Genomic DNA, 17,094 nt, shown 5'->3' on the forward strand with positions numbered 1-17,094 from the left:
TTCCATTTTGATTATCATTTTAAACGTAAGCATGTTACGCATGAGATTCCATTTTGATTGCCATCTTTTTCCTCGATTTTGTTCTTATTATTTCATAAATTCATCAGGGTGGAGATAACAGTCACAGTGTAAAGTTACATAAACACTGGGTAGGTTAATGGTAAACTTAACATGAGTTCTCCCTTTAGCAATAAGATCTACCAGTAAGTCTCCTAAAAGCATTGCTGTTAATCTTTCTTGCAAAACAAAATGTCTCCTAAAACCTTTAGCTATTTGAGGCATATAGCTTGGAGGTTGAGATCATCTTCTTTACGTAAATATATAAGCTACAATAATTATAACAATCCACCCTTGAATTCAAACTGATTGTAAACACTAAATTTACACACTGCATATATGACACCTTGTGTTATCGTATTTGTGTGGCTACACTCTAATGAATATTTTATCTGCCAATAATTTCATCCCATATGGCTTTCTTATTCTGAATTTGTCTTTATTTTGTTCTACCGCTTTGACCATTGTTATCGTTTTCATCCATTGAATGTCGTCATCTCGAATTTTGTTCACATCCAAATGTGTTAAACGGTACATAGACGCATCTCGAGGGTATCGATGGGTCCCTTTACACCCATGCATTCTAATGTTTAATTCTTGTATTGTTAGGTGAACTTGTATCTCGAGTTGTATATAATGTTCAAATCGGCAAAATGTTGCAAGAAGATTGCTTCGTATGAAGCGTATGAGATGATCTTTCTCAAAATTGGCAGATCAATATCTTTCTAATACTTTCCAATGCACAAGAATCAGCGCAATCGTTGATACGTTTTAGACGTATATATATAACATTTTATGTTATTTGACAATAGGTGCATATAGTGCATGGAATTCCAAATCCATGTGATGCATGTTGTTATAAAATTGATGAAGGCTGTCTATTTTGCATGATGTACTTATATCTATTTAGTATATAGAGAAAAAATGTGGGATATGTATGGGCATTATCAATACATGATGTGCACATACCTAGGTTTCTTAGCCATACTGTGTCGCCGAGTGGCTTTTATAAACAGTAATGTAATCTTCATGTTGTGTCCGCCATAAATGTTATCTTTATACCGGTCAACAACTCAATAATAAGTTAATAACTAATTGTTTTTGGAAGAAATGTAAATAGTATTTTCGACCTTGTTTGCCTTTTCCTCTCAAAAATTAATCGTCTGGGTACATACATGAGAAATCAAAAGCCAAAATTATGTAATGAATGTAAAAATTTACTATAACGTATAAGAAGGTAGCAAATTATGTAAACAACCAAGATGATTCGATCTAAAAAACACAACTATTCACCAAAAGAGGATTGATCATTACGGGAAAATGTTCTAGCGTTTACAAACAAACTTGTGAATTGATTAAAACACATACAATTTGTGACTAAAACTTATAAATTCAAAACAACCTTTTTTTTGGAACAACACAATTGAAAACAACTAAAAGTTATAAAATACTAAGTAACTAAGCTCAACAAATGATGATCATGGAACAAAAGAATGATAATCATGACAAGCCTTTTTGTACACTTACTTTAAAGGTCACCACCATGTTCTAGATATTTCACTATAAAAACAAAATCTTTATAAAGATTATGCTCTTCTAAAAAAGATGTGGGACTCGATCGAATGATTGAGGTGTTATATAAATCAGAAAGTTGACACAGCACTATCGCGAAATAGGAAGGACAAATCTAAGTGGGTCCTTAAACGTATCTCTGCAGTACAAACACCTTCGTAAATGCTCTTCCAAGTCATCATTCGGACAAAATATTTGAGGGACAACGCAAGTGTCTGGTTCAGACACTAGACTACCTTAATTCTCGTAGACCATTGTTGTAGGATAAAAAAATCTATATATATGGTGGACAACAAAAAGACTACCTTAATATATAACTCTATACATTCAATCGTATCCTGTGTACAACTTTATGCAATATGTAAACAAATATTTGTTTGTTTATCATTTGAGCAAACTTCCCCCATAGTTTTTGAACCAATTAGTCGAATTCATAGTGGAATATGATGTTTTGATGCAAAAAAAAAGTTGAATAGATTTTTCTATTATACGGGCTTCTCATGAAAAGGACTTTAAGAGTTTTCAAAGCAATTTGAGCCTACTTTACAGAATCTGATGCCTTGTAGTTATGCCCCCAATATCTACACCTTTTGGTGTTGTCGGGCCAGGCTTTTAAGAAGCCCATGTGATAAAACAAACCCAAATAATAACAATATATGGAAATTTGCAACAGAAACCTCAAAAGCGGCTTCGCTCGCCGTGCTGCGCAACCTCAAGCAGGAGAGATGATGAGCTTCCTACGGAGATCCATCGGCAGCCTATCCAAATCTAAACTGGCTTCGACCCTCCCGTTTTCCTCCGCTTCACAAACAGGAGCATCAAGGCAAGCCATTCCCGATTCTTGTCTCGTGAGTGTGGTCTCAAATGGAGCTAAGGGACTCTTGTTTGGCTTCCGACGTATGGAATCTTGTCCAATGAACATCAGCAGGCCCTCTTGCTTGTTGTCTAGATCTTTTGCGTCGAGAACTTCCAAGGAACCTGCTAAGAAAGAGGTGGTGACTGTGGAGGAAGATCCTTTTGATTCTCCGACGTACCATATCCCGGAGAAGCCGGTAACCTTTACAAAAGGTGCTTCCTACAGTTTTGTTATTCTGGCCGGGCTTGCAGTCGCTGGGGCTTCTGGGTACGCTGTGTTTAAAGAGCTCATGTTTCAACCAAAAGAGTACAAGGTCTTTGACAAAGCGTTTAAGAGAATCCAAGATGACGGTCAGGTGAGGGTGAGGATTGGATCCCCCATCACAGGGTACGGACAAGAAACCAGAAACCGAGCTGCTCGCCAACGTATACCTAACAGAGTATTTACAGATGAAGAGGGAGTGGAGCATGTGGAGGTAAACTTCTTCATCCGTGGGCCTCAAGGAGCCGGGAAAGTGTACACAGAGATGTTTAAAGACAAGGCAGATAAGAAGGAATGGAAATACGCATACCTGATCGTTGAGATTTTGGCTCCCTCCCCGGCCAAACTGATGCTGGAGTCCTATTTGCCCGCCTAGACACAACTCTCTTATATCTCTATTTTATTGTGATTCAGTTTGGTCCAGTAAACACTCATAAAAGGCTAGATTGTTTTATCAGTTAAAGGGTTATTGAGAACAACGTATGTGACAGTTTTACACTTGTGCTTTTAGTTTTTATCATCAATTCTGGGATCAGACATCTGTTGCACTAGCATTGCTAAATTGAAAGACATAAGTTTTCATATATTAACCTTACAGAATTTTTACGAGCAAAAATAAAGAAAAAAAACCAAAATTGAAAGCAACGATTAGCTTCCATTTATGTACTTTAAATTTTGTTTAGTACATTGCTTTCAATTTCCTCTTGCTCTTATTTATAAATTTTCCCTTTATTTTCTTGATAACTGTAGAATTCGGCGACTGACATCAACCGACTAATCATACAAGGCCCGCAATCAACCATGTATTCTTACCATTTAAGGCAGTCTAGGTAGCCATCGGAAATCAAACCAAAGTTTTGCGGTATTAGGTTTTTATTTATCTCAAGCGCCCCTGGACTACCACTACTAGTTAAATTTTCTCTTTTTCTTAGTTAATCTCATTAAATTCCTCTTTTAATTTACTTAATTATTTATTAAATTTTAAAATTGATGTTTTAGGATTTATACACGTATTAATAAAAACTAAATATATAATTTGATTTATTAGTTTTTAGTTTTATTTGTTTCCCAATAAAATTATACCAATTATATTTTTATATTTTAATTTTTTATAACAATAATTTTAGATTTTAATTTTAAAAACAAATTACATTAGTTAAAATCAGAACATTAATCTTTTGTATACCAAAAAATTATAATTATCAATATTTTTATAGGAGAAAGTAATAGTTACGTGTTACAAGTTACACCCATATCTCTCTGTCCATTAAACTTCAAAAGAGAGATCACAAAATCCTTGTGAACCAAAACACACAAACGAATGAAATTAATTTCTACCTACCCACCTATATACTGCAGTAGATAACTCAAACCAACCTTTTTCTATATAAAGATGATGAAGAAACATATGACCAATGGTGATATTGCTTAGTTTTAGACTACATGGGATCAACATTTTTTCCAAGCAAACATCAAGTATGATTCCTAAACTCTAATTGTGCTCTCTTTTTTTTTTTAACCACAAAACTCTAACTATGCTCATACTCGCAAACATTGCATTAACTGACCTTTTTAACGAAAATATTATTTAATTTTTTTGTCATCAATATTATTATTTTTTTTTTGGAATTTTCTAATTTATTATTACAATTTAATTAATGTCATGGAACTACTCTTCTCTGTGGGCACGTAGTCCAAAGAACAATGAAACGCGCTCCGATAAAGGAGGGAGAGAGATGAGGAAGATGGAGGAGAATCAACACACAAACCCAAAAACATAACCTTCCTCCTCCTCCTCCTTCTCTCCCTCCTGAACATCCTGCCGTTTCTGACATTTTCCTCTCTGTTTCTTCCCTGGAAACAGAGAGAAAAAAAAATCATCTTTTTTCCTCTGTTTTCCCCTGAAAGCATAGATCTTTGTGAATACGTAGCTGCACCAATCTTAAAGTTTCTCGTCGAGGTAAACGAAGATTACATTTTATTCTTGAAAAAGATACAATCTTTCGTGTTTTTGAAAATCACCACTTAATCTCCTCTGTTTCGCTATGCTGAAACCTTCTCGCAATTCAATCGAAGAATGAAACAAAGGTTCTTGCTTTCATCGTTGTATCTTAGCATCTGAGGTTGTTTCAACAAGACACCATGGATTCTGAGTTGAAGTTTTCTTCGAGAGACGTTGTGAAACGCTGTGATTACTCCCTCGAGGCATCATCTTCTTCTTCAGAGCCTTTGACTAGAACGGTGAAAAGAAAGCTCAACGACTTCTTGCTACGCGGCTCTTCTTCTGACTCATCCTCAAACGCAAAGTCACTAGTCGAAAACGAATGCGCTGCTCTCCTCGAGGATCTTTCTACACAAAGAAAGACAGTGAAAGATCTCCACTTGGAGCTCGAAGAAGAGAGGAAAGCCGCTGCGTCAGCAGCCAACGAGACGATGTCGATGATACTTAGGCTCCAGAGAGAAAAGGCTGAGATTCAGATGGAAGCTCGGCAGTTCAAAGCCTTTGCTGAAGAGAAGATGACGCATGATCAAGAAAAGCTTTTGGTTCTGGAGGAGCTGTTGTATGAGAAAGAGCAGGCTATTGAGGCTTTGACTTACGAGGTTGAAGCTTACAAGGATAAGCTGTTGAGCTATGGGTTAACCGAAGGAGAGATTCATGATGAGATACTTGGGTTTGGGAAAGACAGTGTTGATGTTTACCCTTGTGAGTATAGTGTGGATGATCAGTCTCCGAGATGGCCTTACTATGATCCAAACTCGCCTTTGGGAACTGCGAAGGAGATAAAGGGGACAGAGTTTTGTGCAGACTCTCCTATGTCTAGTAGCGGTGACAGAGTTTATACTATTGACTCGATTCATGTGGGAGTCTCTGAAGTTAAGATTGTGGACGAGCCTAGTAGGTTGAGTAAGGGGAAGTTGAATGGTGATCATTGGGATTCTCCGAGAAAGGAAGAACCGGTGATGATGATGATGGCTCAGCAAGGAGGTAACGAGCCGGGTATTGAGAAGCTTTACACAAGGCTTCAAGCGCTTGAGGCTGATAGGGAATCACTGAGGCAGATCATTGTGTCTATGCGGACGGATAAAGCTCAGTTGGTGTTGCTGAAAGAATACGCACAGCGTTTATCTAAGGAAACTGTCACGACAGATAGGCGGAACATGGTTAGCAAAATGCCATTTTTCAAAGGAGTCTCTGTAGTAACGGCCTTCAAGGTAAAATACTTATAATCTCTCAATGTTGCTTTCTGAAACTGTGTAAGCCTCAGAATTGATCTCTCTTTTCGTGTGTTCAGTGGATGGTGTCTTTCGTTTCTTGGAGAAGGAAAGCCAAGCGAAACAAGTAAGTACATTTTATGAGTAACAACACTTGCTTTATGGTTCAATATTCTGATGAATTCAATTACAAAAATATGCAGGTATGTGTATGATATGTCAGCAAACAATATGGGGATGCTTATGATTCTAGGGGAGGGATCTCGAAGTAGGAGATGGAGTTGTTTAACAAGTTCACATGTCTAGAGATATCCATCATTTTTTTCCCTTGTGCAATATAGTTAGTGCAAATTATTGAATGTACATCTCTCTTTATTGCAAGACTTGTATCAAATGGTCCAGATTCTGGCTGAATATATCAAATCAAATTTCATTCTTTTCCTCTTGTTTTGGATCGTTCATCTCTTCAAGGCAAAGACACTAACACGAAAGCCACTCTGTCATGCATGAATAAAGTCAGGAATCAAACCAAAATAGGTTTCTTAATTCTTATATGTTGCATCTTATATGTATGTCCAGCCAAATTGCACAAAAATAAACATTCCGTTGATTGGTTGACTTTGAGGTCATACATATAACGATGAAAAACCTAAAAAGAGAGGATTCTAAGCAAATACAGATCACGAGGGAGACAGCGAAACAGAAACAGTGTTCAAGTTGTTGCAATACTTCAAACTCTTTAGATAGCCTGCTTGAAGCTGAAGGCAGATCACTGCTCCGGGTATGCCAGACGCACCATCCTTTGTTTCTCCTGTGCCTTCGGTGACTGAAGTCTCTGGCTCGGTTTTCTCAGGGATCTGTGGTAGACCCATGTTTAAGCTAACAGAGGTTGGCTCGGTCACAAAGCTGAATTAAGTTCAAAGAATGTTAGCAAAGACTTCAGGTTTTGGTTTGGAAGAGAAGAGAAGCAAATTCTGCATGAACGAACCTGGCTTCAAAGTTTTGTCCATTAGCACCCACGTTTGCACAAATATTGCTAATAATCCACGGCGGAAGATATTCACCCTTCACCTCGACCATGCAGCAACTTGTATCATCTGCTTTTACCATCTCCGTGCACTTGATCTGGAGATGAACAAACAAGTATTCTGAAAATGTCAAAAGAATTCATAGATTACAAAGAAAAGTGAAAATGTAAGAAAAAATACCTCAGGAGAAGACAGGGCAGCGTTCTGAAATGGCACTGGTGAATATAATACAGGAACGTCTGCGGTTAGAAGAAATCCCAAAGACGACCTAAGCATGACACATCAAGTAAATTTGTTAATAGGATTTACATGTACCCGATATGTAACTTCGTTTCCGAGAAATGTTCATACGCACCTAAAATTTAACAGAAGATCATAAACTCCATGTACGCTCTCGTTACCTTCAAAGGCCAAGAACGATTCTGGAGTATTATCTATGTTTGAGACGGAACGCAAACGACGAGCCTGCATGCATTAACAGGAGGAGTCAGAAAAAAACGCTAGTACTCTTCTTCCATTTACAATTGCTTGTGCTTCACTCATAAGTCATAACAGTGGATTATTCACCTAGACAGAAATATAGTATAGTTCCTAAACAGGCAAGTGAAGGTGGACAAACCTGGCCAAGGTTGTGATTCTCTATCTCTGAAAGTTCAGCAAGATCTTCAACTGTGGTCTCATCTATTTTAGTTTTGCAAAGAGGCATAGAGTAGCATATGTCCTGTCAATAACATATTCAGATCGTATTAGTCAAGTACTAATGACCACACAAGGTTTGCATAATAGAATAATAAAGACAACGGATACTCAAATACTTCTCTCTTAATGTGTCAATTATTCCGTAAAAGCCTAACATGAATTCTAAATCAAGTGGCAGAAAAGGCACAACAGTAACATATCATTGCTTAAACCAAATTCCTTATATCCTACTAATATGGAACCAAATTGTTCAACTAAGCATTGGTGACCTCAGGGCAGTATAACATCAGGCAAAATGTTTTTAAGTTCTATCATTGTTAACTGACAAAATAACTTCGAATGCTGCAAACTACAGTTCGCTTCAGGCTAGCCTCATTTACCTAAAAACACATGGATTCTCAGATTTTGAGTAAAGCGAAGCAAAGATGTGTTGACTACAATTCCTAATAAAAGCACCACCGTGACTTGTAGCTATTGTGCAATTTCTCGCAACATTTTATTTACGTTTCGTCTTATCAAAAGAAGCAGTCAATCATGGAACTTGTTCAGATACCAAAAGTACATAACAGATAAGGATGCTTCAGCCTAGTTTGAAAGTCTAAAGGAAAGTAAAACACAAAAAAAACTTGCGAAAAACATAATAAAGCAAAAGGCAGTGAGCATGTCTTACAAGGTCTTTAAGCATGGCTCTCAATCTTCTAGTTGACTGAGTGATATAGGCATTGCATGAACGTTTGACACCCCCTGACTCACAGCTTCCGGTGAACATTGCCACAAACTGTGAAGTACAAACTACAATACGAATAATGCAGAGCTAAATTTAGTTTCATTTCAAGAGTGTGACATATATATTATTTACAGTAAGAAAGATGAAGCATGAGAAAGCTTTGCATGAAAGTTCACATTTTAATAACACTAAAGGTGTACGTGACTTTGATGCATTTTTGGCAAGACAGAAAAGTAACAGCAAGGTGTATGCTGAATTCTTCTAAATGAGGGTGCAAATGGGAAACCTAACATAGTTTCCAGTGCAATTAACGTTATATTCATTAAACTAGTGTTATACCCGCAAGAAAAGACATCCAAACCAGGAATAAATCGATGGGATTACCATAAAATATTTTGCAGAGATTCTTCCGAAACATAAAATATAGACTTCGAAAAGCATCTTCCCATGCCAATTGTCTCTTTTGTAGGAAATCATCTTCACCTAAAACAACAAAATGAACATCTCTTTAAAGAATTTGGAAGGAAGATGACTGATAAGAAGGCATATAGCTCATGAACTCTCGTTAACAAACCTCTGTCTGGTCCAGATGTTATCAGTGCTGAAATGATAAAAGGTGGCAAGGTGGACTGAGGATAAACCCATGAATGTAGCGACATGGAATTTAACACTTGGGAAACCACAGCTGATCCAGAACCACTACTTTTATCTTGATTTACCGCATTACACGACAGCGACTTTAGCTCTGGCATACTATTGTAGGTGCTACCCATGATTGACCTATGTAACCTAGAACAGCATTAAAATGAAAAATAACAGACTGAATCAAACTTCGGTGGCAGAAACAAAAAAACAGTATTTCATGTATTTAATAGCCTAATCTCACCAATTTAATGGGGAAGAGGAAACAAGTCGAACATAAGTCTTCATGGAAAAGTCCAGAGGAATCTCTCGCCCAGGAACGTGGAATTCATATACAAAATTTCCACTTAATGAAGCAGTATCAGATTTCCCACTTATGTCATCAGGATGAACCGACAATGGTGCATAAGTGGCAAGTCCTTTGAGTGCTTTGGTCTGTTGAAACACGACATCCGTTTTAATAAGACCAAATATCTTACTAGCCGTCTCAAATGATCAAAGACTCTCAAGTGAAGCATACCATATCAATATCTGGCAAGTAGGATAACTCTTCACCCCTTGTTGAAAGCTCTGTGACGCTGCGAAACATGCTCTGGCTGCATCTCTCATTTGTTGGACGAGCTTCCGTGTTAGTATCATTAGAAACTTCAGTAGACGCATCATTGTCTTCACTGCTTAGACAGTAAAGCATTAACATAAGTTAAAACACAGTAAGTCAGCTTACTCCAGACAGAAATTGGCTGAGGCACTTTACCGACAAAGTTGTTGTCTTTTCGTGGCAGCAACGTCTGCCAGTAAAGAAACATTGAATAGGTTGCTGGATTGCTCTTTCACACCATTTTCCTGTGGTAAAGACAGATAATTAATAAAGCAAAAAGATCTGTACTAGACCACGAGCAGTCTTTTAAATAAGTTCTTTTTCACACAAAACTAAGGGAATCGAGAATCAGAGAAGGTTGTAAAACCTTAGAGATATCTTTGCCAGAATGTATCCAAGGCCGAGCCTTTTTGACAGGATAGAGTTCATCCATACGCATCTCAATATATTTTGGATTCTTCAACTGTTCTTGCTTCTTAAACCCATATTCCCTCTCAATACTACTGCCAAGACAATCAATCACAAGTAAGACAAACAAAAAAGAAAAATAAGTTCACTAAGTTGAAGACTTTATGGTACCTTTTGCAAGGGCGCAATGCATCAAAAGACTCTTTAGCTTGGTCCACAAAACTAGTCCGCTTCAGTTGTTCTCCCTGTGTAAGTGAGAAAGGACAACATTAGAATCAGAAATGAACAAACTTTGCAAACTAGAGAAAGAAAACAAAACAACTTACTCTTAGCTCAGCGGGCGTCTTCCTCTTAGCTTTGGAGCCTCCACTCATTTGTAGAGAAGTGCCAAAAGCACCAGGAGCTACTACTTTCGCCATTTTTCAGAAGATGTTTGTTTGATTGATCTGGCACAAAATCAGGAAGTTAACATCGTAACCCTAAATTGAGAAAAGACTATGCTGAAGAAGTTACAAGCGAAGATTTTCGATTATAAACATGAATCGGAGATAGGATTAGGAAACATACTCACCACGCTCGTTGGGGGTTAATGTCTTAGCTATGTAGCAAATCCAGCGGCGTAGAGGGATAGCGATGAGCTCGTCGTGGTGTGAATCTCCACGGCGAGGATGGGCTTAGGTTCTCTCTCTCTGTCTTGTAAATAGTGAAGTGGGAGGGAAGAGGAAAGGGCGTGAAATTGGAAGCCTTTTTCAAATCATTTTCTCAATATGTTTTTTTTTGGGGGGGGGGGGGGGGGGTTCCCTCCTCCTCCTGTAAATGTATTTGTAACAGTTAAAGCTAACGCCGTCAACGTTGACTCAAGTCTCAAAGTGTCATCTCTCCCGGTTATGAAACAGAAACATTAGGTTTGGTTTAATACGGTTCAGCTTCGTGTTTTTGTTCTGTTCTATCATCCCTTATATACTAAAGCAAAGTCACCTATCAAATCAAATATTGACACATGGAATTTATTTATAAAAAAAAAATGCCCATTTAAAAATAAAAGTTCTGGTCCCAAATTTAAAAACTGCAAATACCTAAATTCCTAAATTTTCTCCCAATATCACCACTATCTTTAAGATAAAATCACGATCAGAAACTGTTTTGTTTTATTTTCTATTTACCTTTTAATCTTATTTATTTTACTTTTTTTAACCTAGATTTTACTCTCTTCTTCATATCTTCATTCTCCTTCTTTCGACTTCTTTACCTTCTCCTTCTGTCCAGTTCTTCCTCTGAACAGAAACAAATTTCACACACATTTATTATTACACTTATTTTAATAATTTTTAAATAATTATTTTAACATAGATTCAGTTTCCTCTCATTCTCAATTAACAATCTCTTAATTGTTCATTTCAGGTTAAAATGGCACTTGGTTATGCTTCACTTTCAAAACTTAAATTTTCAAAAAAGAATGAGAGATCAAAGGTCTGCACCAACTAAGGTTACGATAAGCATTTCAACTCTATTATCTTCTTTTTTTTTCTTTTTTTTTGACATCAACACAAACAAACTCATATTATCTAGAAAATGGATATTTAAAAATATGTTCTTTACTTCTTTGTCCAATATCTAAGAAACTACTTGCCTTGCTTCTGCATTACTGCATTACAAAAAAAAAACAGAAACGGAAAGGAGAGTATATAAAAAGACAAACCAAAAAAGAAAACCAATGCGCCTTCTCTGCAACAAACTGGGTATGTTTGTAATAAACTGGATGTAATAAAAAAAATGAGAACTCTACAAATTGGGTATTTACAAATTTCTTTGTTATGGTTTAGACTATTTCACATATTTATGTTTTCTTATAAAAGAGTGTATTAGAGGATTTTAAAAACTTTTTGTAAGTCTATTATAAAAAAATAACTGTTTTATATACATATGTTTAGTTTCATGATTTTTATTACATTAATTTTAAGTAAATTTATTTTAAGAAGACTTAATTACAAAATAAACACACATAAAACTGATGAATCAGATATGATATTTCTAGGTGATATGCAGCTCCAAAAAATGTGTTTACATAATTTCAATTATTATTAACCAAAAAATAAAACTATTACGATTTTAAAGATAATTTGAATAGCAGAAAAGTTTTCCCGTGCTTCAGCACGGGGTGATAATACTAGTTTTTATACTTAAGCACAAGTCACTTCACTAATAATATCACTTGACATATGGAAAATACTTTTAAAAAATTGAATTAAAAAATGATTAAAATCTGATTAAAATAATCATCATTTTAAACTGTTTTTTTCTCGTATATAAGTTTTTATCTACTGGCTAATTTACTTTCTGCTTTGATCCCTTATTTCTATCATCTCCATTATCAATTTTGATATCTACTACTATTCCTCATTTTCAGCAACTCAAAGCTTTTTATCATTTAGCGCATGGATTGATATTTAAAAATCCATTATCGGTAAGATTATAGATCCACAAAGTGGAATTATGAGAAGATACTGGTACATTAATTTTGAAGAGATTCTATTTTAGATCATTGTAATATAGCTAACTTTGAAACTTCATCTATATGTTGATTTGCGTACAGATCCCGGAAATTATATTTTGGAGAAGTGCAATGGAGCATAAGCAAAATTAATCTCTTGGAAAGCCCATAACTACAATCACACACACACTGAATTTCCAGTCGAGTCAAAGGGGACAAACAGGACAAGCATCAGGTTTTGACCTGACAAAAAAGGATTATGAAACAGAAACATTACATTTGGTTTAATACGGTTCAGCTTCGTGTTCGTGTTCATCTTCTCTTCTATTCTATCTATCTTATATATATATATTATTATTATTTGAGAAGTGAATTTGTTTACTTGTCATATTCTCCATAATTTTAGTCAATTTGATTACTTATCATCTTTTCCATGATTTTAAAATAAATCATTAGTTTAATTAATATTATTTTTTATTTTTTATTTGATATATATATATATATATTTATCATGATATCTAAGATAATTAATAACCATTAAACTATTCTATTGATATATACATATATATATACACTATTATTTTTTAAAATTAGTTTTTAATATATAATTATCATGATATTTATCACATCTATACTATTATTTGCAAAGTAAATTTTTGGAATCGAGCTCTCACGTTAAAAGTTAGAGCGGTTAATAACGTTTATACCCTTAATGAATAAAATGTATAACTAAATTAAAACATAAAAACAAAATTTTAATTTATTTGATTAGATAATTGATTAAAATTAATAATAGTAAGAATTATATAAAATCTGAAAATATAATTTAAAAAGAAATCATTTATGTATATATTGTATTGTTATCTGAAAATTTTTTTTAGTAAAAAGATAAAAACATAAATTATATAACTAAATATTAATCAAATAAAATTCTTAATTATATAATTAAAAATAGAATATTGAATTATCCAAAATCTAAAAATCAAGTTAAAAGTTAGAATGGTTAATAACGTTTATACTCTTAATGAATAAAATGTATAACTAAATTAAAAAAATAAAAACGAAATTTTAATTTATTTGATTAGATAATTGATTAAAATTAATAATAGTAAGAATTATCTAAAATCTGAAAATATAATTTTAAAAAGAGATCATTTATGTATATATTGTATTGTTATCTGAAAAAGTATTTTAGTAAAACGTTAAAAACATAAATTATATAATTAAATGTTAATCAAATAATAAATTTTAATTATATAATTAAAAATATAATATTGAGTTATCTTAAGATTTATTTTAGTAATGAGTATAGTGTACAAAAAACTTTTCAAAAGTTTATGAAAATGTTTAAGCCCACATTACGGGCAAAACACCTAGTCAAGTGATAAGTCACATTGTATATATATATTATTTGATAAGTGATTTTGCTGATTTGTCACATTCTCCATAATTTTAAGATGAATCATTAATTTTAATAAATAAAATGTAAAATTATTAGTTTTAACAAAAGATTTTAGTGAATATCTTAGTATTGTAGAATTATTAGTTTTCATAAATTATTTTAGTGATTATTTTAATGTATTAATTAACAGAGATAAAAAAAATTATGTCAAATTTTAAAATTTAAAATTTTATGTATTTTTCTATATCAAACATTCCGCTTGAACCAATTTTAAAAATATGTTTTACAGGATATATAGAGTAATGTTTTAACATGTATTATTTTATTTAAAATTAAGCTAATGTTCCTTTAATAACTATATAGATAATGATTTAGCTCATTTGTCACATTCTATATAATTTTAGAATGAATCACTAATTTTAATAAATAAATTTTACAATTATTAGTTTTATAAACGATTTTAGTGATTAACTTAATGTATTAATTAACATAGATCAACAAATTCTATCAAAATTTAAAATTTAATGTATTTTGCTATATCAAATATTCTGCTTGAAGTAATTTAAAATATTTTTCGCAGAATATGTAGAGTAATGTTTTAACATCAATTATTTTATTTTAAATTTAGCTATTTTTTTAATAATGAAATAGGTAATATTTTACAAAATATAGAAAATATTATGATAACTACAACGTATGATCTACATAAATATTTTATATTATCTTATTTACTATTTTATAAAAATAAAATTACCATATCTTATATGTTAAGAAAGAGTTATATTGTTCTGGGTTTTGTTAATTATATATTGTTTTGGATTTCGTTAAAATTAGCTCATCGGTCAAAAGCTATGGTCCAAATAAAATTCACTTTTTAGCGGTTACAATAAAAAATCCAAGATTTTAATAGGTGTATGTAATTTAGCATTTTAATTTATAGGTGTGTCGTTAAAAGAAAAAATCACAAGTTTTAACAAGTGTGTGTAATTTACTATTTTTAATTTATCAATGTTTATTTAAAAAGTATGTTTTTAACTACTGTAGGTTTTGATAATAGTTATCACTATAAAAAAACTTATGTTTATACTCTACCGATATCAACTTAGTGCTCGATCACATATCGTATTAAGAGACATATTAATAGCAAGCATACAAAGAAGAAAAAGATAAAAAAAATTTAAACATAAGAGATCATATATATAAATTATATAATTTAAAGAAACGTCATGATATAGATTATCTCATTGATTTTGTGGCTATAAATTCAGATTTTAATGAAGATGAAAATTATCTAAACTTTAATAGGTTCACCGAAACGAAAAAATGCTTAATCAAATATATTGCTTGATGAAAGGGTGTTTACCCTCATAGGCTTTATTGATAAATGCAATAATAGTTTTGTTTTTGCAAACTGATATTTTATGTGATTTGAAATTATTAATAAATTTTTATTAGGTTATTACAATGATGGTGATCTTTCCTACATATGTGATTACTGTGAAAATTTTATATGATTTGGTGAAAGAATTAATAAAAATTTGTAAGTACCAAGCTGCTATTTATGTTTTGTTTCCATAAAGGAAAAATCAAGCTATCTCTTATGAAAATATCACTTACTTCACTGTTAAAACTTTTTACAACAAGAGTGAATTGAGGAACCACCATAAAATAAATTCTTAATTTTTTTGAGGGATATCTAGCATATAATTTCTTTTCTAACATTATATAAACATAAATAACTCTCAAACCATTGAACTAAAGTCAAATCAATCAAATTAGACAAACATCATTGTTCTTTAATCGTGAAAGAAATTTATGTACAAGCAATCTATTGAGTTATTAAACGAATAATTATACTTTTAAAGAGATGAATTTCACATAGACAGTAAAAAGCTACTTAGCAAATAATAGGAATTTGGTTAAAGTAAAACCAATAAAATGTCCAAAAAAGTGATTAATTTAATTGTGTATCTAACTAAATAATTTAGGTTTAAGTACAAAAATTTACATTTAAATCAAAATTGTAGAATATATATTTGCGAGGGAAGCTGAGTCTGAAATTGGAAGCTCGTGATGGGAGAAAACAATTCAACAATGAAATCAGTGTTTGCAGGGGAATATGAGTATGAAATTTTGCTCGATGAATTCACAAAGGACCCTGACTATCAGCAAAGTTACAAAGAGTAAACAAACTTACTTAGAAACCGAATCAACAAATATAAACAAAAGAATAATCAAACAAAATCTAACTGTCAAACTATCTTACAATACCATATCATTGTTGGAACATAGGAACACAAAACAAAGAGAACAAGTGTTTTTGAAATGCTTTGTTTTCTTATTTAAAAATATCACTATCACAAACTATATTAAATAGATTAAGCTACAACTAAAACCCTGAAAATACTGAGCTTCCTATAAACTAGGAAGACTTACTCTAATCGACAACAAACATAAACCAATCCAAAACTGGTTTAGACAATAAACCAATCGATAATATGACTTATTCTAAGATAATAAACTTTATTTTTCAATCATCACAATAACAAAAGATTTGAGAAAACGATAAAATTTAACTTAAATATGACTGTACAATGTCCAACATTCAATCAAGGACTCAAATCAGCATATCTTATATAAACTCAAAGTTATCTGAACACACAAACTCAGTATTATTATTTTTCAATAACACTTGTTACTTCCGTTGATAGTTGACAGAATTACACTATGACATACTTTCCACAACTCCAATGAACACATTTTAAGCATGTGGAGTATATTGTTTGGTCAAAATGTCTAATGTAATTGGAGTTTTGGAAAGTATGTCATATTGTAAATAGGTACTTTACGAAAGATAGTTTACATACTATAATACTTTTAGCTTGAGGTGTATTTAAGGTATCCTCTCCAATTTTTAAAGACATAATTGCCGCCAACGAGAAAGTGTAGTTTGGTGTATTTGTGATATCTATACTATTATTTACGAAGTGATTTTGCTTATTTATCATGTTCTCCATATTTTAGGTAATTTTGCTTATTTTTCATGTTACTAATAATTTTGTAAGACATTTTAATTAGTGGAAACTCTATCATATATAAATATATTAAGTGTTCATAAATTTATTATTGTTTTTAGTCTT

The 17,094-nt window shown here is 32.7% G+C and overlaps 3 protein-coding genes across 6 annotated transcripts; 2 read left to right on the forward strand and 1 right to left on the reverse strand.

Annotated features, from left to right (window-relative positions):
* Window positions 1–2,238: 2,238 nt before the first annotated feature.
* LOC106414221 (probable mitochondrial import inner membrane translocase subunit TIM21) lies at window positions 2,239–3,330 on the forward strand. The gene has a single exon (XM_013854910.3). It carries the CDS (start codon window positions 2,286–2,288, stop codon window positions 3,120–3,122), a length of 837 nt encoding a protein of 278 aa, XP_013710364.2. The 5' UTR covers window positions 2,239–2,285; the 3' UTR covers window positions 3,123–3,330.
* An 838-nt stretch (window positions 3,331–4,168) lies between these two features.
* Window positions 4,169–6,400, forward strand: LOC106412458 (myosin-binding protein 3). 2 transcript variants are annotated; one of them, XM_013853374.3, is made up of 4 exons: window positions 4,288–4,706; window positions 4,823–5,959; window positions 6,040–6,086; window positions 6,163–6,400. In XM_013853374.3, the coding sequence occupies exons 2-4, from the start codon at window positions 4,889–4,891 to the stop codon at window positions 6,263–6,265; spliced, it is 1,221 nt and encodes a 406-aa protein (XP_013708828.1). In that variant the 5' UTR covers window positions 4,288–4,706; window positions 4,823–4,888; the 3' UTR covers window positions 6,266–6,400. The 2 variants fall into 2 exon arrangements, with proteins under 2 accessions (XP_048597107.1, XP_013708828.1); XM_048741150.1 differs by having other exon boundaries at window positions 4,169–5,959.
* An 82-nt stretch (window positions 6,401–6,482) lies between these two features.
* Window positions 6,483–10,868, reverse strand: LOC106412390 (protein downstream neighbor of Son). Of its 3 annotated transcripts, none has more exons than XM_013853310.3 (15): window positions 10,633–10,868; window positions 10,388–10,507; window positions 10,233–10,306; window positions 10,021–10,153; window positions 9,810–9,898; window positions 9,576–9,726; window positions 9,300–9,490; window positions 8,988–9,202; window positions 8,798–8,896; window positions 8,357–8,478; window positions 7,607–7,708; window positions 7,343–7,452; window positions 7,168–7,255; window positions 6,948–7,084; window positions 6,483–6,865 (listed from the first exon to the last, which is right to left on the reverse strand). In XM_013853310.3, exons 2-15 carry the CDS (start codon window positions 10,478–10,480, stop codon window positions 6,640–6,642), a joined length of 1,830 nt encoding a protein of 609 aa, XP_013708764.1. In that variant the 5' UTR covers window positions 10,481–10,507; window positions 10,633–10,868; the 3' UTR covers window positions 6,483–6,639. The 3 variants fall into 3 exon arrangements, with proteins under 3 accessions (XP_013708764.1, XP_013708762.1, XP_013708763.1); XM_013853308.3 differs by having other exon boundaries at window positions 10,021–10,156; XM_013853309.3 differs by having other exon boundaries at window positions 10,021–10,156; window positions 10,629–10,856.
* Window positions 10,869–17,094: the final 6,226 nt, after the last annotated feature.

The sequence above is a fragment of the Brassica napus genome, chromosome A9 (assembly GCF_020379485.1).
Source record: "Brassica napus cultivar Da-Ae chromosome A9, Da-Ae, whole genome shotgun sequence".
In the NCBI taxonomy this organism is placed as follows: domain Eukaryota; kingdom Viridiplantae; phylum Streptophyta; class Magnoliopsida; order Brassicales; family Brassicaceae; genus Brassica; species Brassica napus.

Excerpts from the sequence above, each read along its gene's own strand:
- LOC106414221 (XM_013854910.3), top strand. The coding sequence starts at position 2,286 with ATGGAAATTTGCAACAGAAACCTCAAAAGCGGCTTCGCTCGCCGTGCT.
- LOC106412458 (XM_048741150.1), top strand. The coding sequence starts at position 4,889 with ATGGATTCTGAGTTGAAGTTTTCTTCGAGAGACGTTGTGAAACGCTGT. Across the intron at positions 5,960-6,039 it reads CTGTAGTAACGGCCTTCAAG|TGGATGGTGTCTTTCGTTTC; the intron begins GTAAAATACTTA and ends TCGTGTGTTCAG. Across the intron at positions 6,087-6,162 it reads AGGAAAGCCAAGCGAAACAA|GTATGTGTATGATATGTCAG; the intron begins GTAAGTACATTT and ends AAAAATATGCAG.
- LOC106412390 (XM_013853308.3), bottom strand. The coding sequence starts at position 10,480 with ATGGCGAAAGTAGTAGCTCCTGGTGCTTTTGGCACTTCTCTACAAATG. Across the intron at positions 10,157-10,232 it reads GCATTGCGCCCTTGCAAAAG|TAGTATTGAGAGGGAATATG; the intron begins GTACCATAAAGT and ends TTGTCTTGGCAG. Across the intron at positions 9,491-9,575 it reads ACTTGCCAGATATTGATATG|ACCAAAGCACTCAAAGGACT; the intron begins GTATGCTTCACT and ends GTGTTTCAACAG.